Below are 25,325 nucleotides of genomic sequence, written 5' to 3'. Positions count from 1 at the left end.
ACCTCGTGGGAGAAAGGAAAACAGTTCTCCATGGCCTGCATGCTTTCATTCTAAGGGCAAGGCCACTCTCTCAAATCTCCTGGCAGAACACAGCTTCTTCTAAGTATCCACTTGCTTCAGACGTGAGGCGGCGGTGGGGAACACCTCTTCCCCCYGCAGAACACAATTTCTTCTAAGCATCAACTCACTTCAGATRTGAGGGGGAAGCCGAGCCTCTTCCCCCTTTTTAGCTTATGATTAGTCCAGTCCTCAAAGGCCAGGTTTTTCTCAGAGCAAGGTCGCTCTCTTTTCTATACAGGTCTCTCATTGAAGAAATAGTCCTTTCAAGAACAGCTYGTTTTCTCCACGTTCGAGCACCACAGCAACAGTACCTATCTTCTCCTTACTGTGATCTTGGGTCTCCATTTTTTCTTAGATCTTCTCACCCTGCTAACAACCTAAAAACTACATGGCGGCCACCCCTATCTTGTTTTGAATTCTTCTTAAGTACAASACCATACGTCATCACAGAGGTGTAACTAGACTGTGCAGTTGGCCCAGGCCTGATGAGCAGCCTGTCCATCAACCTCAGAGCAACAATGGATTGGCTCTAAAACACAGGAGGTAGGGCCTCATTTTGATGGAGAAGAAGGAGAAAGCTTSTAGAACTTTGTCACAGGAGCCATCTTTGTGGTTTCTTGGTCCCATCCCCCCACCACCAAAAATCGGACCGAGTAAAACCAGGACAATATATTTTATATATATTTTTTAGCTATTTTCATAATTATTGTTAAAATCAAAAATTAAATGGAAAAAGTATTATTTGTTAGTCTGTAATATGAGGTGTGATTTAATAGTTGAGTATTATTTTTGTAGCTGTACAGTGTGAGAGGAAACCTATTGAAGTGTCAAGAGAAAAATCTTCTAACTGTGCAGCTTCTACAGAAAAGATCTACATTCGGAAAGATCTTCGTAGTCCATTAGCTGCAACCCCAACATTTGTAACAGACAATGAAACAGCAAGGTATGCTAACTGTACTCAGAATTGGCTATCTCTGTCTTCTGAAAAAGGAAAATTCTATTTAAAAATTAATCAAAATTAAAACTTGTGCTGTTTTCTGTCAGATCAACAGGCCTGTTGGAATCAGGAATGTTTGTTAATATTCATCCATCTGCAATAAAAAGTGAGCCTACTGTACTGATGACTCCAGATAAGGTATGTGATGATATGACTGATATGATAAGTAGAGCTAATGCTGTAATTCTGTATGTAAGGAGAGAAGGGTGTTCTATTTGGTTAAATTAATTTTTAACACACTCCTTTACAACACTCACCAGTGTTACAAATGCCTTCTCTTTGCAAGAATCCTTTTAGCCTCACACGGTAAAAATGCTAAAAAGACTACAAAGTAAATGCTCTTCCTTCACATTTTTAGAGAGCTTTAAGGGCTGTATTATTTTAATTTTTGTGTTAGGATAATCCTGACACTTGGGTCTTTCTTTTGTATGRATAAAGGGAGGTGTTCTCAAAACTTCTTGTGGCATTGTCACAGTGCATTTTGTAAATACAGTCGTCCTGAATCACTACTTTTTATTTGCAAAGCTGATAAGAGCTATCACATCAACAGTCTTATTTCTGAGCTGGTCTTCCTTTGTTTCTAGTTTTCTATTTTGTTGTACTTACCGATCCAGTAAAGCCATGAGGTAGCTTCCTTACATATGCACAGTAGGAAGCGTTTGTGTTTCTAGCTGGTATTAAATTACTGTTTTCATACATTTTGCTTTACTTACCCTGTCTGCAAAGGGCCCATCAGAAACTGTTTATTCCATTTCACTTTTCTGGGTTTGTAGAGTATGACAACACAAGCTAAGTGACATGTTTCATGCTGGTGTTAGCAGCAGCATACTTGTCTGTCATAATTACTTTTTTCTTCTTTTTTCTTTTTTGGTGGGATAGGGTGGGACACAATGCCTCTGTGAGTTGCTAGCCAATACTGAATCCCTTTATTACATTGCAGTTAAACAAAGACAGAAACACCAAAAAGGCTACAGCAAAATTCTTTTTCTGCTTGCTTAAAAAGATGGCTTTTTATACATTCCTTCTTCTCAGACATTCTCCTACCCTATTACTACTGACTCATTTACATAGGGAAGGAAGGTGCTAAAAAAATAATCTAGTGTATTCTTACATTTGTGTGACTGACTAGTGCATAGAGATGCTCTGCCTTCTTTCTGTACTTGCTTACCATCAGTAAGTATTTCTGAAAGAAATAGGTAGCTATTACTTTTACAAGTCAATGTCAAAGTATTTAATATTTTAGATGCAGTGCAGTGTCTAATTGCTGTATTATGATTACCCATATACTGAAAATTGTTTTCTTACAGGTATATCTTTTCACAGGCTCAATTCTTTGTTTATGTGAAAGACTCTTCTCATGCAGGTTAACTGCTGTCAATTGACTGAGAATTAAAAGCTGTCYTTTTCCCTTAGGTAGAAGCATGTCAGGGAGATTTAAGTACACTGGCAAATGTGGTGACTTCGTTAGCAAATCTCAGTAAAGGCAAAGACGTGTCACAAAGCAGTTCAGAGATATCCATGACTGAGAGTTTAAGTAATGGAGATGCATTATTATCTGAACTCAAGCAAGAAGAGCAAGCTAGTAGTGATGTTACAAGGTAAGGCATGTTACACTTGAAAATACTGTCCTTTTGAAGAAGGTTTCTGTCAATTCCGACAATTAATTAAATTGTCACAATGTAGAAAATTTATTTGCTTTAAAAGCGGTAGTTTTATCAGTGTGAGCTCATGTGAGCTATCTCCTATCTCATTAGGAGATAAATCTAATAAGATTCTTCCATGTGAAATCAAATGGAAGTTCCATTAGAAAAATAAATCCTTTTAGTTGTTTGTAGTTGAAATTAATTTCAGTATAAATGTTACAGCTGTTTTTCTTACCTTTTGGTTGGCCATACTAAGGTCTTACACTGTAAGGTCTTACATGTTAGGTCTTACACTGTAGTTTCAGTACTTTGCATCATCCTGGAAAACTTTTTAAGAGATCTCATCTGTGTGATAGTTAAATGCCTCTAACTATTAACCACCTTAAAAGCTTGAAAAACRTTTTCCTTCTACACAGGAGAAGTTACAGAATTCTCACTACTGGTATGAATACATTCTCTGAATATCTTATAAACTTGTGTCTTGCACTGGTTTCAACTGAGCATTGTGATGAGCATATGTGTAGGATGTTCTGTGTAGTGTGTACTCAGTTATTCCATCAACCACAATTGTGTTCTTGGTTATCATCTCATGCAAGCTTCTGACTGCTGTCCCAGCAATACTGTTTTACCCACCATCCACATTTTACATGCTGTTTTGAAAATGTGTGTAAATCCATTAAGGAARAAAAGGTGGACATACAGTGGCTGAAATACTGGATTTCCCCTGCAGCCTCTTCTGCTTCATATAATTGCAAGCAGATTAATTTTTTTCTGTTCCTTCTTTATATACTGTTTAGAAAGTTCATCTGACTTTTTAGAATGATGAAAGTTCATCTTTTTTTATAGATGTTGATTTGGGCCTTTGCTGTGTCCTCTTAGGTAAAGAATATAAGAATATGCCATGTAAGTGGTATTGTTTTATGCGCTGATAGACATCTTTCAATACTCTGGCTGTTTAAAGAGATGTAGTAATCTTTCATTTGCTAGCACTTTCAGATGTTTATGTTTGCCAGCTTCAGAATTTCTGTTCAGTTTTAGAAGTCTGTCTGTAAAAAGGCATCAGGTTCTCTCAGCCAGAGAGTTTGAAAGAGCACTGATTTGGCATACTCTTTTCAAGTGGGTTACCTGATAGTTTTACAGTGGGGAGGTTCAAGTTAGACATTGCTGTGAAAGGGAAGTTGTTACTCAAGGAGAGACTAAAATTTTTCTCTAAATCATTGATTTCCTTGTCAGGCCCTATACCAGTGTGATGTAACAGATGCAGGTGTTTATTGAAGAAAAAGATTTTAAGAGACTTCAGAGAACACATTTTATCCATCCATGCTTTTCACATATTTTATTATGTTGCTGTAATTGGCTTGCAGCTACAGGAATTACAATTTCGCTTCTACTGACATAAACTTACAACTTTTGCTGCAACCCACTGCTTTTATATTGTAATTTTATGGGCCTTGTCCTCTAACGCTTCATGATGTTCTTTCTTTACAGTTTATCTGCAGTCCTGTATATGTTACTGACTGAGCCTGATGAAAAGAGAACTGAAATTATTTGCAGCAAAGGATATCARTACCATGTATTTTAATGTTGGTTATGCCTTGTTGTCTCACTTTGTGGGCTAGATTTTCATAGTTCCCAGGCAAGCTTTGTTCTAGATTCTCTTTTCCTTGGTGTTTTACCTTGCAGTCATTGCTTAGATTGGGGCTTCATAAAAAGAAAGGATTCATAGTTCTGAGCCATGAGGAAACAAAGCTGCTACTGACTTCTGCTGGCTTACTACTGGCAGTTTGTGAGATAAGAGGGAGAAGATTTCTTTGAAAGCCACATTGAAGAATGAGTTGGGAAGAAAGTATCATGGGCAGACATGGTGAACAAGTGCCCACACTATTTAAAAAGTACTCTTCTGTCTGTGGTAGAATAAATATGGGACAGCAACAGATGCATATGACATTTACCTTTCGGGGAAAGTCTTGTTACTCTTAAATTTCTGTCCCTGCCATATGATGAGCCCTGCAGAGATCCTGTTGTTTCCTAGAAAACAGCTGTCACTGATCTGCTCTGTTWGCCTGTTCTACCTAAGACTGCACAGTGAGCTGCAGAAGACCTGAAACTCAGGTCTAGCAGGAGTCCATTGTATAATTTCTGGAGCCAAACCCCATGAATGCATTCCCTTTGTGCCAATTTCGCCTATACCAGAGACAGAAGATGGYCTGGGTATATCTGTATAATCCACTCATGTATGTCCCAGTCACCCTCATGGGCACACATCAAGGTACACAGGCTGGTGAGGACTATGAAGTAGTTCATTTACCATCGCAAGCCTTGAAGCAGTGTTAGCAGCTGTTTCGTTGTGATGTTTGATTTAGTTGTGAGTGGTTATGTCAAACAGCTCAATTTTTTTAGCATGTTAGTAAATACAGATAGAGTGTGGGGATAGAGAAGGTGGCAAAGTTCTACCCTGGACTTTAGCATTAAATCGGTGATTTTAGACTCTGGAAATAAACATGTTTATAAGTTTAAGTTTAAGTTATTATATGTTTAAGTTGAGAATTAGCACTACATACAAGCTGATAATCAGCTTTGTAAAGTTTTCAGACCTCAGTGCTTAAGTTTTTCATGCAACTCTGCATAGAAATGATGCTGTTTTCAGGATATGTCATCTGTCTGTAGAGAGTGATGAAGTCTGTATATCCATCTAGCATTTTGTGCTTGTGAAAGGCAGGAGTCACTGCCACACAGCAGAGAGACTGAAGATTGTATTGAAAGCATGGGAGTGTTTTCTTTTACATAGTTTGAAGCAGTTTTTTCAAATTAAGTTGAAATATCTAACTACAACTTCTTACTTWACAAAAAATCTGACTCTGCTTCATAGCAGCGAAAGCCTGTAAAATTTATACATGAACTGACTGTAACAGCAGTCTGATACCATGTCCTTAAAATGCTCATTGTGAACACTCTCAGTAAATATCACTAAAACGATCTTGAAAAGCAGACTGTGATTCAGCAACACARCTAATATGTCAAAACTGTGAATTCGTTGGCAACTAGTGTAAACAGGATCTGCTGCTAATTTTTGTTTCAGAGTTTGATGGAATATCAGGAAAAGCATGCTACTGACTTATATTTTCCAAATCTCCCTCTGTGAAACAGACTTCTACATACAAGTTTCAGACTTGTGCAGGTTCCTCTTTAACTGAAACAGTCTCTAAAATGAAATTGCATTTTTTTTTGTTTCTTTATGGTCCTACAGGGCATTTGATACTCTTGCAAAAGCATTAAATCCAGGAGAGACCACAGCCTGCCAGAACTCTGAAAGCATTGACRCCAGTGCACAGTTACTTGGTGGAGAAGCAAGCATGAACATCGTTGAAATAGAGGGGCCACTACTCAGTGATGCTCATGTAGCATTCAGGGTAATGAAAACTTTCTTACTGTTGACTGTTTATAACTATGCTGACGTAGTAATGTGCAATAATGATATGATCAAATTATATTTTGTATTTCTTAGAGGAGTATTTGTTTGGCTATTGGCATTTATTTCCAATGAACGAACTGCTTTTGTTCAATAGTTAACTCTTCGTTTGGGAAAAGCTACTGCTCTCTGCAGTGGTTTAGCTGCACTTATTTTGTAGTTTCTTACCTTAAAAATACTGGGTAATCCATGCAAAAGGATTTACATTGACAAAGCATTTTCATGAAGCAGAATCAGCATTTCATTGCATGAAGCAGAGTCAGCATCCACATTCTCACTTGTTGACGGGTGGATCTGATGCAGTCTGCAACTGGATTTTGAGACTTCTAACTATGTTTATCAGTTTCTTCTTTGTGTAGATACCCTATTTTAGTATGTTATTAATTGATTTAAACACAGTTTTTTTGTTAGTTAGCTATGCATTTTCTGGATTTATTTCTCATTTTACAAGCCTGCAGAAATTCCTCCTATCCATTTTTTTAATCTTATTTTTCACAGACAGGTCTGACAATTTGCTCATCTGAAAAATTAGTAACAGATATTTGGTTAAACTTTACCCCTCTAATCAGCATCTATTTTGATAACTCAAATAAACATCTCTAATGCAAGTTGTGTGGTTTTTTTAATTGCATTAGCTAGAMCGTTCTATTAAAAAGTATTAATTTCTGAAGACAAAGCTACAAGTTCTAAGCTGTTTTGGGTCAAATCTCTTCCTTCACATATGCAGATAACATCACTGATTTTACTTATTAACGTTGAGAAGGGTCCTTTCTGGTATGTAGTGCTTATATTTTCTGGACTTGGGAGCAGCTGTGTATTAGGTATTTTACTGAAACACCAAAAGATTTCTCATGTTTTTATTTGTAAAACGTTAATTAAAAGTAAAAAAATAGATGTTTTGTGAAACAGAATTCACACACATTGATACACTCTCTCCAGGAGTTATTCCTCTAATTTAAGCAACTTCATTCCAGTWACAATGGTTCTTCTTTCTTACTCTTCGAGAATGTCAGAAGTTGAGTTTTGAGATTTTCCATCTCCAGTTGTCCCAGACATGAATCTTTGTCGACATATCAAACTTTTTTCTATTTGGTTGCTTTGTGGTTATATAACATACAGCATATAATGTTATGGATAATAATGAAAAAGACAGTCATTCGGTTTTTTATCAGGATTATGTCATGTTTATTTTAAAAGAAATTTTATATTTTCACTTACAAGAAACTCAAATGACTGTTTTTTTTTCTTAAACATACTATGAAGAAAGTAAAATAACTGCCTTGCACTTTTTTCTTGGGTTTGTTTTTTTTTTTTTTTTTTTTTTTTTTTTTTTTTTTTTTTTTTTTTTTTTTTTTTTTTTTTTTTTTTCAGCTCACCATGCCTTCTCCTATGCCTGATTATCTTAATGTTCACTATATCTGCGAGTCTGCCTCCAGGTTGCTTTTCTTGTCCATGCACTGGGCACGTTCCATTCCATCTTTCCAAGCTTTAGGGTAAGTGTTCAGTWAGTCTATTCAGTTATGCTGTGCATGTGTGCTTTTGAATTTTTGGTTTTTGCTGTCTTCTTCGGGGACTTTTTAAAAGATAAAACTACGAATTAAAACTGTTATAAATCTTAATCAGTAAGGTAAATTTTCTGAATCAAAACAATTCCAAATTAGAGTCAAATTGAGGACACTGGCTGGATTTTGAAGGAAAAAAGAGTAGATTTAAAACAATCAAATGCTTGCACACTGCTGCTTTTTAAATACATTTTGAGAAAGTAGGAATTCCTATCAGCTTCTTAATAGCTACAGTCCTATGCTACATCCYGATGCTTATCAGGCAGTCACCAAAAAAAAAACTCTTGTCTGAATCCCCAAATATTTTTATCCTTTTAAGGTAATTACTGGTAATAATTTTGCCTTAAGTAACCTACTTGAAGAAAATGATTGGCTAGATTCAGCAAACACTCAGAATGAAATTTTCTAATTTCAGAAGATTTGCCAAAAATAAATGGTTCCTGTAACCAAAAGATAATTCTTACTATTTTTTTTACAGTTTGTATAACATCCTGCTTTTCCTTCAGAATTCAGTGTATCACATAAAATTCTTAAGCCAAATTTTGGAGTCCATGGCTGATCATCATAAAAAACCATCTTCAAATTGCATGGGGAAAACTGATTTATGTTGTTTTGAGAAGTAATTTTGTGAAGGTACATCAAACAAATAGAGATACTGTTTCAGACACAAATGGAGAAGAAATTGTGTTAGTTTCTTCTCATATGCAGTGTTTCTCTTTAATTCAATATCAAAATAGCCTGTGACTGTGGCAGCAAAAACAATTCATTTTAAGAATGAGGGATTGTCCCCTTTTCCAGGAAAGATGTCAAAAGCAGGATGATATGTGATTACCATTTGTGTCTAACTCAGATGCTTAAGCCAAGTGATTCTACACTTTTTAAGGAAAAGATACTGTATTGTGTGTAATTAAGCCTATGTTTTGGAGAAGGAGAAAGGAATGTTCTGTAATGTTAGAGAATAGTAAGGGGAAAAAAATAGGTAAATATGATGATATGTTTTGGTTGAAATTGTTGCCCTGCAGAATTTAAAAATGCGTACAAATAAACATAGTACATTATGTCATTTGAAGTTTTTAAAATACTTTTGTTGCAGAGAGACACTGCAAATTAGTACAAATTAATATTTTTTACAACAAATGGGAACTGTGTCTTAAAAATAAAATGCTATACAGAAGACCTCTCTCTCCAAAATGATTTAACAAAACAAGATTTAACAAAAGCAGATGTTCTTTTTATCTGTTACTTAACAATATATTTTTCTGCTTGAGTAAAAAACATGGAGGAGTAAGCTGCCTTAATTGTGTTAATATTCCGCATTTATAGACCCAGTCAAGATCATGGGCAACAGTATATAAAYGACATAAATTCACAGTTTTCCTTTGAAGTGTTTAAAATGCAAACTATTTTCAAGTGGAGATTTATTTGAAATTAATGCAGCTTTTTTCATTTGAGCACTTTATATCCTATAATTTTGACTTGTAGAAGGGTGACTCATTTCACTTTTAAACTGAAGAGAAATTCATGGAGCATGATGAGTAATGATATTGTTAGGAAGATGGATAGTTGTACCTAGATTGTCTCCTCCACAGGCAATATTCTACTCCAGTCACAGTGAGATAGTTGCCTTTGACCTAATGATGAAGTCAGTGGTGCCAGTTACTGATAAGTTCATCTTTCTGCTCGGCTGTCTTTGTACACAAGAGAGTTTCCTACTGATATGCTCAGCAAGCTGGTTACAGCCTCTTAGTTTTGTGAGGCTGCTTAAGCAAACTTAAGAACTTGTTCTGGTCTAAATTTGATCCGCCATAAAGATAGTCTAGGTGGTACTTTTACCCACACACACATATCAAATGAGTAGCCAGTACACCCTATTTTCCGTGGTGCTCAGTGTATATATCATAACCTTTATATAACAGCGTCTATGTCATAACCTTTACATGGTGCTCAGCGTATAAATCATAACCTTTGATTATGTTAAAGGAGATGAATGAACATATGACAAATATGTGCAGAAGCTGCATGTACAGTATTGTGTCTACCATGACAAGAACTTCATCATAGCAAAAAGTACTTCTCTCAGTAAGCTCTCTGTAATCCAGTTAAGGATAAGTCTTTGTTCACCTGTCATTTGGCATCTTAGTATTGTAGTAAATCATCAGAAATGTTCTTGAAGATGGCATCAACAATATTGCAAAAATCTATGCCACTGTATTTTTGTAGTTGAAATCCTAGCTTCAATRTGCTTTTCTTCTTTGATAGATCTTGTACTTACTTTTAATTTCCTTTATTTATATTCGCTGGCTAAAACTGAAACGTGGTACCTGAATTTGAGTCCTCTGATAGGATTTGCCTTCTAAGGTTCTGAGCTCTTGTTAGGCTCTGAGTTAAGAGATGCATTTGGCATTACTGAAATTTAGGTTACTAATACGGAAGTGGCTGAGTAAGAATTGATATATTTAATTTTAAGCTACAGCCAAGAAATCCTTATGACTGGTGTTTATACTTTGAAGTCTGTATTTCAAACCTTATTCCAGACTTGAAAGGGATGCAGAAAATAGCAGTCAGGGAGCTCAAAATCTTGATCACACATGTTCCATTTCATCTGTATCTTAAAATAATACCCCAAACGGTCAGTTTCAAAGTGAAGAAAAAAAAGACCTTTGAATCTACTCTATGTCCACAATACAGGAACATAAGTGCAATCTTATTTTGTCCATGCATAAAAATGTTGTTCTAAATCCTAAGAAAACTAGTATGAGTGAACTGAGACAGCTGGAATTTACTGTAACTTCAGCTTGCTTTTTTGATAGAAATCTATCTCCTTTTAGGTCATTTAAACAAAAATAYAGTGTTCTACAGAAGTCAGTCTAAACCTGGTACTTTAATTGTAGCATGCAAAGAAAAATGATGCAGAGCTTCATTTTGATATTGGTTGTAATAACTGAATTAATGTTTTATGAAGTGTTCTTCAAATTTTAAAAAATGTGTGAATGCAATGTCAGGTTTTATTAAATTATTTTGCTTTTTAATAGACAGGATAACAGCATTTCATTAGTAAAAGCCTGCTGGAATGAACTTTTTACACTTGGTCTAGCACAATGCTCACAAGTTATGAATGTGGCAACGATCTTAGCTGCATTTGTTAATCACCTTCAAGGCAGTTTACAACAAGGTAAGGTGTATACTGTGCACATGCTAGACTTGAGGAATTGATGTTTTTTATGTTTTGAATTGCACACAAGCTTGTCTATCCTTTAGCTGTTAATGTAAATTTACTGTCTAAAAATTTCATATAGTATTGGAATAAAATGATACTAGCAATTACAGTCCACAAGRTGGAATTTTTTAGCAATTTTGCAAAAGTCAGCTATGCTAATAGCTCCAAATGGAAAAAAAAACCTATATCATTTTTATATATTCATATATGTGTGTGTCTGCCTAATATAGATTAGCATTTAAAGGGGTTATTTTTGTTGTGTGTTGTAATGTCTAATAGTGTTCTGCTGTTCAGTTAATACCATCAGCCCAAATTACGAATATAATGGGCACCATCAACATTAAGAACAAAAGTGTTCTGTGAATACGATTCTTCTGTATGAAGGATACAAAGTAAAGAATGGCCCACCTGTCCTTGCTCTTCTTAGCTGTGACACAAAGCAGCTGAATGCCAACTTGGTGATACACTTTACATACCTTGGCTTGTTCACTTTTGTATTTTTGTTTTAGTCTACATGCAAGTCTTCAACAAATCTTCACTTTGTTCCTTGTTAATCATATGTCCTGCATCTTCTGCATGTTTTTCATTCAAATGAAAGACATGTCATTTGGCCTCTTTAATTCTGTTTCTGAGCAGGAGGGGAGTCTTTTAGTCAAGCTTTGTGTGCTTTGTGGTCACTCACAAGGTTGTCAGCACTTACAGCTAGCCACTCAACAGTAAAGTCTTCATCTGTTCATAGTCGTAACACATTATTCATAACATAGAAGCACATACAAAAATCTAAGCATTTTCAGATTTAACTAAATTTTTGAGTTGTTTGCTGTTAGAGGTATAAAAATTCACTGTTGTTGATGCTGTGCAAATGCGGACTGGTAAACTGGAGAAAAACAGTCCACCAGACTCTAGATTTTTCATCTTCTTTTATGATAAGGTAATTAAAGAATTATTTCKGAGGGGTTTTAATGATTTAAAAATACCGACAAGATCCTCTTAAAAATAAAAATAGTTTAAAACAAACTGATCCAATAATGAAATCTACTGCATCAGCTAAAGATACTAACTGATATGTGATTGTCTCTAGGACGGTTAAAAATGGAATTGGAAAATTTGGTCTATGTAATACTTAAAGGATGTTTATCAAAAAGGATATTGTAGTCATTATGTTTTTATCTTTATTACAAATTTCTATCATTGAAATTGGGAATTCAGGTTGACTGCAAAAACCAGTTACACAGTATTCCAGCTGCAGTATTTCCAAGAGATTCCATGTTTGTWGGGTCTAGGAACTCTAGTTTGATGGGGTGTGAATAGAGTGGGATTTCCAGGATGCTTTGCTGTTGCTGGTTCAAAGGGAGCAGCTCTGCACGAACCTCATAACCCTCAGTGCAAATCAGGGAAGGTGTGTAGTACACCTTTTACAGCAGTGGCACAGTGGTCTTTGACTAAACCCATGAAGCTGTACACTATCCTACCATGTGGCACCTGGTCCTTAGATGTAGAGCACAGATCTACAGTAGCAGTGTATTCTTTTCTTATAAGTAGTCTCATCCTTCCTTGATACTATTTTCGTGCTCYAATCCATGGCTAATTACTGGAAATGTTAGTGACAGGAAGAGTCCTAATTGGAAGGAGGGGAAATGAGTGTTTACTCCATAATTGTTGGTGTCAACAATTCAGACCTAATAGGAATTTAAATATGCATAGATTTCCCATTGTTTGAAACTAATTAAATACTTACTTTTAACATTCCAGTGTGACCACATTTTTTGTATGCATGTTAACTTGGAATTTTATATTTATGTATGTCTTAGATAAGCTGCCAACAGACAGAGGAAGACTAGTAATGGAGCATGTCTTCAAATTGCAAGAGTTCTGTAACAGCATGGTTAAGCTTTGTCTAGATGGATATGAATATGCGTATTTGAAAGCAATCGTCCTCTTCAGTCCTGGTATGTAATTCTTCCAAATGTAAAACTTTAATTTGTGCTATTTGTTGCCATATAAATTTTGCCTGTTTCATTATATGCAGTTACTGCCTCATTTGTTGAGGAATCTTGGAAGGTTTGTAAGGACTGTAGGAAGAAGAGGGTTAATCTTTTAGTGTAAACAGTTGAATGTGGCTTTGGGGACTTTTTTTGTGGGGGAGACTTTTATTTTTATTCTTTGCTCTGCCACTCATGCTTTTTGTTGTTTTGAGTTTGGGTATTTGGCTGGTTTGGGGTATTATTCTATTTATTTATTTGTTTGTTTGTTTATTGCATTAAATTCTGTGCCTCCTTTCTGGGGTACATTTTCTGGAGACCTGCAGTTTAATTTTCTGAAGTGTTGCTTTTGCACATCCAGATGAGACGGATTGAAGTTGGGATTTTAATGTATGAAAGACTATGAGGGCATCAGCTCTCACATACCAAATTACAGAAAGATTATCTCCCTCCACAAAGACAATGCATATAGCATTTCTTGTGAATGAACACCACAAACATTCACTTTTGTTATTATCTCTGTCCTCTAAATAGTATTTGCTTAATGTGCTCTCAGTAGCATTGATGGACATATATTACCTTCACTGTCTAATGTAACTTGATTTTTCTCCTGGGTGATAAGTTTACAACAGGGAGGAAAGAGTCCTCTGGAGATATTGCCTGAGTAATTAGATTGTGCAATCTGTATGCCTCGACTGAAAATTACAAAATTAATTTTCTTCATGTGGAAGTTGTAGAACTAACTTTTCATGAAAGGCATTCAGGTTTTATATCAGTATCCTGCAGGCCTTAGATTCATAATTTAGAATTGGGATTCAAGATAAAGCCAAAATCAAGTCCTTTGATGAAAGAAAAATGTACAAATCTCAAGTACTTCCTCTATCTCCAAGATCTTTTCACTGTCACATTTAGAAAGTAAACCTTCAGTTACTCCATTTTGTATCAGAATATTTTAACAGCACCAGCARCTTCCTTGTTGCTCTGCATTTTAAGGATGCTGATGTCCTATGGAAAAGATGGGAGCAAGTGTTACAATTCTGACAGAATCTTAGTGACCTGCCCCCTATTAGTAGAATGGGACTTGGACTACACTAGTCTAGTACTGCAGATCTGGGTACTTGGTTCTTGTCAGTTCTGTAGACTTAGTAGATCCAAGAACTCTCTTTTTCCATTCAATTACAGTTCACCCTTGCACAGAAGAACTAGTTGACTTGGACATTTCCAAAATGTAAATTTTAAGCAGTTTTTCTAATATATAGAATTTATATAGTATGAGGTTTTTGCTTTGCAGTTTCCCTCAGATTTGCATTATCTTTTCTAAATGTAGTATATACAACTCCCAGTAAAAATGGCATCATCAACAGGACTTCATGGTATTCATCTAAGTGCATAAAAAAAACCTTGCCTATCTTCCATTGCTACCTATATATGTAATTTCTTTTAGATATATGTATATATAATCTATATCAGTAATGGAATAACTGGATAACAATTTCCATCTGACTTGGCAATTAGGTTGATACCCTTTCATTTTAACAAGATTCACATTTCAAGTTCAAATCACTGCAAAAAATTGTGATTAGCACACTGGAAATTTTTTGCACCAAATAGTTGGAAAAGAGCGATCTGGTACATACAAGCCTATCTGAGTTCAAGAAGCTTTTGGAGAATGCTCTCAGGCACGTGGTGTGACTCTTGGAGTGTCCTGCACAGGGCCAGGAGTTGGACTTTTTTACACGCTTAGGAAACAGACAATTCACAACTTTTTATTCTGCTTCTTCCACTGCTTCTTMTTTTATCCTTTGCTTTCCACCCAAATATTATTTCTGCATCCAGTATTCCAAAAAATGGCAGTGTGTTGAAACAATGTTGTTTTACTGCTACACAGAGAGCAGAGTTGTATCATCAAGATTAATGTAAACATTGCAAGCACTGAATTTATTTGAATGCTTTAAAATGTCTGATTTTATTTATGGAGAGTTAAGTAAAAATAAGTGTAAAGAAAGAGAAATAGAAGGAGGTAAAGTAGTGTCTACCATTAAAACTGAAGCCTGCTGCAGTTACCACATAATATTTCAGTATGTTGGCARCTGGATAATCTGTATGAATTTTAGTTCATTTTCTGTAGAATGGGTATAACAAAGAAATGTTTTGTTTTGTTTTGTTTTTTTTTTTCTTTTCAGATCACCCAGGTCTAGAAAACGTGGTACAGATTGAGAAATTTCAAGAAAAAGCTTATATGGAATTCCAAGACTATGTAACAAAGGCATATCCTGATGATACTTACAGGTCTGTAAACTTAGATGCTTACTTGATTGATACTCTTTTCAGAGTCATTGGTGATASTGATTTATACAGTATCTCATGTAATAGAGTAGTAGTACATTTTCTTCTCAACTCCTGAAGTTAAGAAATAACTTTTAAAACAATTCAAATATTATACACATGGTCATACATATTAGGAGTATTATTTGTTATCTCATTATTAATTTCTAAAATTAAGTATCAGAAATAAATATTAGTAATATTCAGTTTGAATTGCATCTATTTGGAATATTTCCTCATTTAGTCATAAGTCCAAACATTATATATAGTACATATAATTGACAGACATCCTCAGATTTTCTATATTGTTCAAGAYGTGACTAAACATAAATTTAATGCTCTGCTGATTTAAATACTTAAGCCTTTCATGAACCAGATGTAGCAAATTTTGACCAGTAGTGTCCCTTGTCAGTCACTTCTTTTACTAATGACATCATGGTGAGTAACACCAAAATATGTGACGTGCTAAGTAACCCTTTATACCAAACTTATTTTCCAGACTATCTAGACTTCTTCTCAGATTGCCTGCTCTTAGGCTGATGAGTGCTGCCATCACTGAAGAGCTGTTCTTCGCAGGACTAATTGGAAATGTTCAGATTGATAGCATCATCCCCTACATYCTGCGAATGGAGGCAGCAGACTACAACTCTCAGATCATAGGTCATGCCGTATAAAAGTTGCAGTCCAGGATTCTGTACCATGGCAATCATGGTGATGTAAATGCATACCCAGTCTCCAAGAGATGGTAATAAGCCTTCCAGTGCACCTTTCCAAAGAAGGCTCATATTCCTCCTTTCCAGTACACATGGTGGAGTGTATTAGGATATAGGATCACTTCCATCTGTCTTCAAGGACTTGTAAATTAACTTGATATCTGAAGAAAGTCAAGAATTGTCCATCCTATTTTTGTAGATAGAGGCACTTGGAATATTTGTTTATGAAGTCCAGGCTTATGAGGAAACTGAAGAAGCTTTGACTGAACTAAGGTATCTCAACTTAGTTTGAAGTTTTAGACAAATAAATTAACTTTTCCTCTCTGAGTTTGGTTTTCAGTGTTTTGCTACTACTTCTTTCTCACATATCAAATCAAAAATACATGATCAACCATCCTGAAAAGGCCAGTTTCCATGCAAACAAGACCCAGCTTAGTTTTGGCTGTTGTTTTGAAGAGAGATATGTTTCTTGCTGAATTACACTGGATTAATTACATTTCAAGTCCTGGGAAAGTAAAGGAAGTTCTCATTTTAAAATGTTCTGGTGTTAACATTGATGCAGTTAATCAAAAGTGAAGCAGCAAAGAGTCAGTACTGACTGTTTTGCAGATGCAACAGAATACTGTATTGTAGCAATAATGTAGACATCAGCTGTTTTATACTGCATGCATTCAAAGACAGCGTAGTCCTGYTTTTTCTGGTCTCAGAAATCATAGCTTTTTCACCCAAGCCCTTCCTCTTTCCTACTCAGTGCCCAGTGATTCCAGCATTCTAGATGCCTTTTAACTTGTGTCCATGTCTTTACTTTTGTTATTGTTAGACTTGGGTATGTAGTCCTCTTTTCCAACCACTCCTGTGTGATTACTTTTCAAATTTGAGTTTGTCAAATCCAGTGCCCTTCCCTATGGGAGCACTCCAGGTGGGGTCTCACCAGAGCAGAGTGAAAGTACAGAATCTCCTCTCTCACCCTGCTGGCCATGCTGYTTTGGATGCATCTCAGGATATGTTTGGCTTTCTGGGCTGTGAGTGCACATGGCTGGGTCATGTCCAGCCTCTCATTCCCCAGCACCCCCAAGTCCCTCTCGGCAGGGCTGCTCTTGATCCCTTCACCCCCCAGCCTGGATTGGTACCAGGGGWTGCCCTGATCCAGGTGCAGCATCTTGCACTTGGTCTTGTTAAACCCCATAAGATTCCTATGGACCCATCTCTCCAGCTTGTCCAGGTCCTGCTGGAGGGCATCCCATCCTTCAGGTTTGTCAACCACACCCCTCAGCTCAGTGTCATCTGCAAATCTGCTTGAGGGTGTACTTATCTTCATCTGTATCATTAATGAAGATACTAAATAACACTGGTCTTGATATGGGCCCCTGAGGGGCACCACTTGTCACTGATGGCTGTTGGGACTCTTAGCCACTGAATGCTACCCTTTGGTAGTGACTGTCCATCTAGTTTGTTATCCATCCAACAGTCCACCCTTCAGATCCATCTSTCCTGTTTAGAAAGAAAAATGTTGTGGAGCACCATGCTACTTTAAAGGAAACTGACAAYATATGACTCCTGAATATATTGAGGGATTCCACTACTATTGGAAGAGTTCATGCTGATATTCTCCAAATTCACGTAACCCAGGTAATAGAAAGATGGAAATAAAAACCTGCTTTCTTTCTAAATGCAGTACAGTGTGCAAATCTCTCACATCCTTGAAGAAATCTTTCAYTCCATAACTTGAGCCTCAGATGTGATATGTACTTCTTTGCTTACAGCTGACCAAAAGATTCATCTGATGCAGCCTCTCATCAAGACTACCACATCTCAAGTATGGTACTTTCCAGCTTCATAAACAGCTGATACCATTGTATYTACATATATAAATTTTTAGCAACTGAATCCCTCAGTTCAGTCATCTTTATGAAAGATCTTTCATTCCAACCTTATATGGGAACAGGACCCTAGGAGAGACTCTAATATCCTGTCYGATCACATCTTGCTGTGTTTGCTCTCAGCACTAGAAATGTCTTTGTTATATCAAGAACTTCAAGACTTCATATAGAGAGAGGCCCTGCACCAAGGTCAGGCATTTCCCTGAATATTCTAGGGTGGATTTCTTCTGAGCCCATGGATTTCTGTGTGTTGAGCCATTGCAAGAAGCTGCAAACCAGCTGTACACCAACACTGGTGGGTTGGCACATTCATTGTTGTAGATAATTGATCCAGTGCTCTGTGGTCCAGCTATGCTGGTAAARGTAAAAGGAAGTGAAAAAGATAGTGAGAACCTCTGCCCTATCAGCATGATTAGTGAGTATTTTCCCTGCTCAGTTATGCAGTGGGTCTCTATCTTCCCTGTGCTTCTGCTTACTACTCATATATCTGTTGAAACTTTTCTTGTTATTCTTGACATCTCTGGACAATTTCAGTTCTATGTGAGTCTTAGTGTTCCTGACYACATCTCTGCATGCCCTAGCAAGGTTTTTGCAGTCCTTGATGGGTATTTCGCTGCCTTTCCATAGCTAGTATGTGTCTTTTTTGCTTTCTTCCTCCCTTTTCTTTAATCGGAGTGCTGTTTTGGAGGGGATGTCCTCAGATTTCTCTGGATTCTTGTCCTTGCTTCCTGTTTGTGTCCTAGTCTGTTTGAATACAACTTCAGTAACACCAGGACTGCACTACCATGGACTGCTGGGTCAAGACTACTTGCTTAGGATGTGTTAACTCATGAACACAGAAGCATGTCTCACATCATGTTGTTTAAATTCAGGTGTTTGTGTATTGTGAGGGCCAAAAAACCCCTGCATTTYATTGATCTTGGATACCTCTGACATTTGGACCTCTAAAGAGCCAAAGTGCATACATATAACACATAGCAAACAGCTCTGACTACTGGTAAGTGACCTTTTTTCCCCCCAAAGTTTTACATTTTTCATAATAATGTATTTTCAAGATATAAAACTAGAGTGTAGCTGATCCATGCTGGCTGCCAAGTAATCTCTCTTGTCTTTATGATGATCTAACTGATGCATCCTGTACAGGAGGTTTTTGTTTCAGTGTTGCTTTGCTCAGTAAGATCTTCATTAATTATTTCAAAATTATTTCATTAATAATTTTTAAACTATAAATTCATCCTTTTTGTAAGAAATGAGGCATAACAGGGTTTTCTCAGGAATGGGAGCTTTAAAACAGGTAAATACAGGAATCAACATGATTTTTCCTTATTTATCCATGTTAACCATCACTGTTATCTAAGAACAGTGCAACAGCTCATCTAAAAACCAAACCATGAAGTTCTGCTTTTATTGTTTTGGTTATTTTAAGATAACTCTTCTCAGTTAAATGAAATGTATGAAGTTACCTTCAGCTGAGATAGTGTTTCTAACAGTTATTTTTTATGATTACATGATCTCATGTTACCACCTGTGTGATTTATTGTCATTTATAGTTCTGTGAATGAATATTCTTTGGTACCCAATGACAGACGGGTTAATATTACTGGGTTCTGTCAGTACCACTGTCAATACAATAACAAAAATGTGAGTATTGAAGCTCACTCCACCATGGATGTTAAAATATCTCATTGCTTTTGTGATTTCTTTTTACCTTTAAATTATTTTTCAACTTTTTGATCTTTAGCAGACTTGACAGTTTACAGAGCYGGTAAGGATTTAAGCAAACCGTGGCATTTACCAGCCAAAAATTCTTTGCTAATGAAAGGACAAGTTTAGTTTCAACAGCTTTAAAATTTTCAATGTTAAGAACAGGAAAAATCATTTTAATATAAATCACATGAAAGGAAAAACAATTTTATACATTTTAGAACCCTATAATTTAAAGATGAACGTACTGTTACACATAATAAGCTTACTAGTGCAAATATTTTTCATGAAACTGTATGTTGCACTTGTGTATGTGGGTTTCGGTTGCTTGTGTCCTATTGCTGAAGTTCCTAGTGCAAATAATTGTTATACTTTAAACTTTTTTCAAGAGTATATTCATTGCAATACCTCCTGTAGTTAATCTATCTGTCCATACATTTATTCTTGTGTGATCTTCAGTGTTAGTGAAAGTCAATCTGTTCGTTTTGAAACTGGTCTGTTCATTTTGTTCAGCCTTTGTGGTTTGTTAGTACATCCGTTTCAGTGTAAGCAATACAGTGTCACTGTAGTTGTCTTGCTGTTATATAAAAAAAGTCACTATAAATGTCTTGAAACCTAGCTAAATTGGAAGATTCTATTTTGGATGTATTTTTAARAATAAATTGTAACTTCCTATTATAGAAAACAATTGCAATATCCTATTACTTTGTTAGTGTTTTATACAGATTGTCTTACAGACCTAGAACACTRTATTTGAATACAATTATGTGGATCTTTCACATTTTTATTACACAGTGTAGTATTGTCAGTTACATTCAGTCTCTGGGATTTGTGGTAGCTGCAATATCTTGCTAATCTTTGTTGCTATTAACTCTTTGTTTCCCTGCTTACTACTTTCTGGCCTATGCATTTGAAAAATAATTTATTGTAAAATTTAACTTACCAATGTTCTGTTTTTAAAAACACTGTATGGAAATTTATATTAGAATGAACCCTGATCATAGATCTTCATGTCATATAATGCAATAATGGATATTTGGAGATTAGTACTTGATTCATTATGGATCAGTTTTAGGTTGACAGTTACAGTATGGTTGAACAAAGCTTTCTTTTCTTTTGAAAGAAACAGACTTCAAATGTTCAAGTAAACTCATCTCAGTTTTAAATATTACTGGATAAATAATGAATTTATTAATGTTTAAAATTGTGAAATCAGCACAARTTTTGTTTTGTTCCAGTATTGATTTCTCAATGATAATTTTAAAAGTGTAAGGTTTTTTAGTTGTTGTCCTCTGTTRTAAATGAATGTGGTATTTGCAAGGATGTGCAGATAACCCAGAATGGTATCCCAAATGAGAAATTAATTGCCATTTTCCCCATATTTAAATTCTGAAATGTTTTTATGATAAAATAAATTAATTATACACTGCAGTGAAAATGTAAGGTGCACTGGTAAAGATAAACTTTGGATAAGGCAATGAGTTTACTGATCATGGGAGCTGGAAATAAGCATTTGTTCTAATTCCCATCAAATTATACTCCAGGCTGTATCCTCCCTCTGTTTATTAAAGACTTAGCCTTTCTTGGTATTTAGAATCACAGAATGGTTTGAGTTGGAAGGGACCTTAAAGATCGTCTCATTCTAACCCCTGCCATGCGTCTCCCACTAGACCAGGTTGCTCAAAGCCCCATTCAGCCTGGCCTTGAATGCTTCCAGRGATGGGACATCCACAACTTCTCTGGGCAACCTGTTTCAGYGTTTCACTACTCTCATTATATAGAATTTCAATAATCATAGAATTGTTAAGGTTGGAAAAGACCTCTAGGATCATTGAGTCCAACTGTTTCATCCKTGTTGCAGTTTTCCACCTTCTTGCAGTTTCAAGCCATTGCCCCTCATGCTATCACTACAGGCCCTGATGTCTTTCTTGTAGGCCTCCTTTAATTATTAAAAGGCCACTAGAACCTCTCCCCAGTGCCTTCTCCAGGCTGAAAAACTCTGTCTGTCTTCATAGGAGAAGAGCTTAAGCTCTCTGACCATTTTTGTGACCCTCCTCTGGATCCACTAACTCCTACAGGGCTGGGTTCCCCACTCAGTCTGCTAATGAATTACTCTTTCTTCTTCCAGTAACTTTCCACAGCCTTTTGGTCATCTCTGTGGCTTATGTTTTTTTCCATCAACAAACACCTCTAGCACCCAGTCTTGCCTGACCTGCTAATACCTCTGTCAAATAACTCCAAAGAACAATTCTGTTTCATCAGAAGAATGCATCTGTGCTAAGCTGCTTTTCTTCCCATGTGCACCAAGTCTTGCATTAATACATGCTGTGGACAGCCCTGCGTGGCCACTCACCCTATCCAGCCCTACCCTCGCTCTGATATACAACGGCTAATTCAGAATACAATCTTCTCGAACATGAATCTTTATTGGAACTCAGGGCTGTGCATTTGGCTTGAAGGTAGGAAACAATTGTGTCCTCTGAGGCACTGGGTTGGAGGTGAAAGCAACTAATTTGGACCACTAGAGCATCACCATCTTCAAGTATCAACATCTGGATGCTTAAGGGTTTTGTGGCTGTTGATAATGGCTAAACATAAGCATTTCCTGATTTTTTTTTTTTAAATAACCGGATCTTGTAGTAGTGCTTGCTCAAAAATATTTTCAAGTTAACTGTGCTTGGATTAAGGGGAGGTAGTAGGGTGCTAATAAGGAGACAGGAATATTTGTGGTTTGTGTGAAATGGTAGAGGAAAAGGGATAGCACAGAAGTAATGTTCTGGGATTGCTTTTAACTAAACTTCTGTGRTGGATTTGCCTGTGAGAACAGAGAAACCAGATGGCACTGTCCACCATGGGTTCTGAATTCATGTAGTGCATTTCACTCAGCTGAACTGTCTGCTGGATATCCAGAGGACCAAACTGCCATGCTCTGAACCTTCAGGTAATACCAACTCCCTGGAAAAGAATGTTGGTTGGCAAGAGACATGTGAGCAGCCATCCCTGTGGCTTTGGTTGTGCAGATTTCTGGTGCTTTGCAGACCTTCAGTCTAATCCCTTCCAATGAACTGTCATGAGGTGTCTGAGCTCTTTTACAATGACTTCAGTTCACCTCCATCCTAGGATTTTTCCAGGGAGCAAACTGAATAGCCATGTACTATGGCTAATGAARGCTACCTGAGGAACAGCTCCAAAAGGAATTTTTCTTCATTCTGTAATCAGGGGTATTTTGCCATTGGAGAATCAAAGATGAAGGTAGTTACTGCTGGAGGCATAACCCAGAGAGTTCCCACAAAGTGACAGGTGTTTTCTACACGTGCCAGAAAATCTATTCTTCTAGGGGTTTTGAGAGCTAAACTGTTTTCAGTTTACACATTCATTCGTTTTATGAAAATTATGAAGTATGYACTTTTTTGGTAACATTTTGCTTACTTCCAGGCTATGRATTAATCTTCTAACCTTTTCAATGAATAGAACTCAAGTGACAAGGAAATATTTATGGATGATAGAATTWAAAAAATGTGTTAGTGAAAGCATTAGAGACTGCACTGTTTAGACTAGAGTGAGAGGAACTGTGGTTAGAGATGGATTTAGATATTATTGCACACTGAATTGTGGACATTTGTATTGTGGGTTGGACTTTGCTTCTGGAATTTAGCAGTTCTAGAARGGTGGGGCAGGAAGTCATGCCATTTTCAAAATCTGCATAGTATGCTCTTATTTGTTAGTCTTTCTTCTGATGGATTTTTTTTTCTTAGTTTAATTATTTCCATTTAGTGTTGCAAATGTATGTTCCGCAGTTGTGAACGACTGTAGAGTAARTTTATGTGACTTTACATACTAATAACAGAGGGAATGGGAGTGGAATAGACAAATGTAATAAGAAGTTCTTCTAAGGTAAAATGTAAACAGTAAATTATTCTGTAGATCAGTTGACTTTTGCACTTTTTGAGAATACATTAACTTAGGTTTCTCAAGATCAATTGTACCAATGAATAAAGCTCTTTAAAGGAAAAACTGAAATACATAGGATTCAGTGAGATGTTTGTGTGCTAACAAAATGAAGGGAAGTTACTTGTCATCCATTGAGTCATTCAGGAGATGGATTTATTTATTTTTGAAAAATATGTTGTTTGTTATGCTCTGTATTAGAAAAGAAGCAAGTAACTTGTGTTCAGACTTGAGAGGGGGTTTTTTAGGCCTGAAAAAGAGTTCTGGCAGTATTGTGACATTTACTTAAACTAGAGAAGGAAAATAAGGCAGCATTAAATGTGTTTAGCAAGAGTTTTTGAGGTTTTGAGGCAGTGAGGTTCAGTGTSCTAATTTTGGGGTAAGAAAGCAAAATCTAACAAGAATCTTAAATTTAAAAACCTGGGAATTAATTATTTCTTATGGGTGCATGCATTTGACAAGCCACTTGAGTGACAAGACAGCATTTCARTGCTGTCTCATGAAGATGCCCCTGTAAATCCTTAGGAAGACATACTTGCATTTGCATTCCACTTTATTCAACTGTGACATTTGCACCAAGTTCACTGAGAATTTTTGAACACTGTAGTCAGTTTCTCTTTCATGCACAGTGACACATTAACAGAAGCAGTATAAGTAGATGTGATGAGACTTCAGCAGTCATCAGGTAATGAAATTCTCAGTGAAGATTTCACTTGACTAAAGTAATAGAATAGTAAAAAAATTGTAAAATGCAATTCAAAGAAGATGGTGTAAAATGTTCCTGCTACTAAGAAACTATTCCCCACCAAATCTTCCGTAGGATAAAAGTCACATTAAGAAGTTGATCTCTTCTTCCAGCTTTGTGCCACAATGCCCAGTCCTCCACAGTGCTCTCAGTCAAAGAACCATGGTGCCACAGATAATTTTAACCTTTGGGTGAAAAATCCCACAGCAAACAACTATGTAATTTTACTGCCAGCAGAGAAAATRCTAATGGAATTACAGTCAGTGAAAATTATCCCAGTTACATTAGGAATAGGCTTTGAAATCRGTATAAGCACTCAACCTATACAACACTTCCAAAGTTGGTTGTCCTAATTTAAGCTACAATTCTTTCATATTTTACACTCCATCATCAGTAGTTTATACCAAAATAATAGTTTCTGTGTATCAAGTTAGAGACATTGAGTGAATTGTGACTGTAAACATTCCTCCCTGTTTTTTTGCCTGCTAATGTACACTTACCAGACCACTTTAACATATTAAAAAAATTTTCTAAGACTTTTGACTGTGAAAATGCAAATAATGTGCCACAAGTTTACTGAGGCCTAAGACTTGTCACAAAAAAAGATGCTAGAGGACAGAGCATAGAACCAGAAAGGCTGGTGTTTTATGTTTGGAAACAAACCCACTTGTGTTGAAACTAAAAAATTTTGAGTGGAAACTCAGACCACTAGACTTTAGGTTGAAATGGGTATATTTCCACACTGTGAATTTGGCTGACACATGTTTTTCCCAGACTCATTTTCTTGTCAAATTTAAGACTACCTGCTTAATTTTTCACTCTGAATCATGCTTTGCCCCTTCCCAAAGCCCCAATTCCAATAGTGAGTGTCCAGCAACTTGGCCTTTCCATGCTGACAGCTGGGCTCTGCTCATCGGCCAGCAGGGTTGCAGGACTAATGATGTGTTCACCAGCTGCTGTTCCAAGTCCTGCCTGCTCTGACAAAATACAGTGGATCTGTTTTTGCCTGGCCTGTGTAGCAGTAGCTTTGAGAAGGTCAGGGAAGTAAGTTTGTGCACCCTGCCTGCTCAGCCTTGCAGC

The 25,325-nt window shown here is 36.4% G+C and overlaps 1 protein-coding gene across 6 annotated transcripts in view; it reads left to right on the top strand.

The window, feature by feature from the left end:
* Nucleotides 1-16,295, top strand: part of NR2C1 (nuclear receptor subfamily 2 group C member 1) — a 43,408-nt gene extending 27,113 nt beyond the window's left edge. For all 6 annotated transcript variants that reach the window (XM_057386945.1, XM_057386922.1, XM_057386937.1 and 3 more), the window contains 9 exons: nucleotides 856-1,003; nucleotides 1,105-1,195; nucleotides 2,471-2,655; nucleotides 5,948-6,110; nucleotides 7,541-7,662; nucleotides 10,764-10,903; nucleotides 12,760-12,897; nucleotides 15,114-15,219; nucleotides 15,755-16,295. In XM_057386945.1, the coding sequence (XP_057242928.1) occupies nucleotides 856-1,003; nucleotides 1,105-1,195; nucleotides 2,471-2,655; nucleotides 5,948-6,110; nucleotides 7,541-7,662; nucleotides 10,764-10,903; nucleotides 12,760-12,897; nucleotides 15,114-15,219; nucleotides 15,755-15,929 (1,268 nt within the window). In that variant the 3' untranslated portion in view covers nucleotides 15,930-16,295. The remainder of the gene's footprint in view (nucleotides 1-855; nucleotides 1,004-1,104; nucleotides 1,196-2,470; nucleotides 2,656-5,947; nucleotides 6,111-7,540; nucleotides 7,663-10,763; nucleotides 10,904-12,759; nucleotides 12,898-15,113; nucleotides 15,220-15,754) is intronic.
* Nucleotides 16,296-25,325: the final 9,030 nt, after the last annotated feature.

This window comes from Malurus melanocephalus, unplaced genomic scaffold (assembly GCF_030028575.1).
Source record: "Malurus melanocephalus ecotype Western Australia unplaced genomic scaffold, MMel_1.1 scaffold_17, whole genome shotgun sequence".
NCBI lineage: Eukaryota > Metazoa > Chordata > Aves > Passeriformes > Maluridae > Malurus > Malurus melanocephalus.
This window is presented reverse-complemented; position numbering and strand designations above follow the sequence as displayed.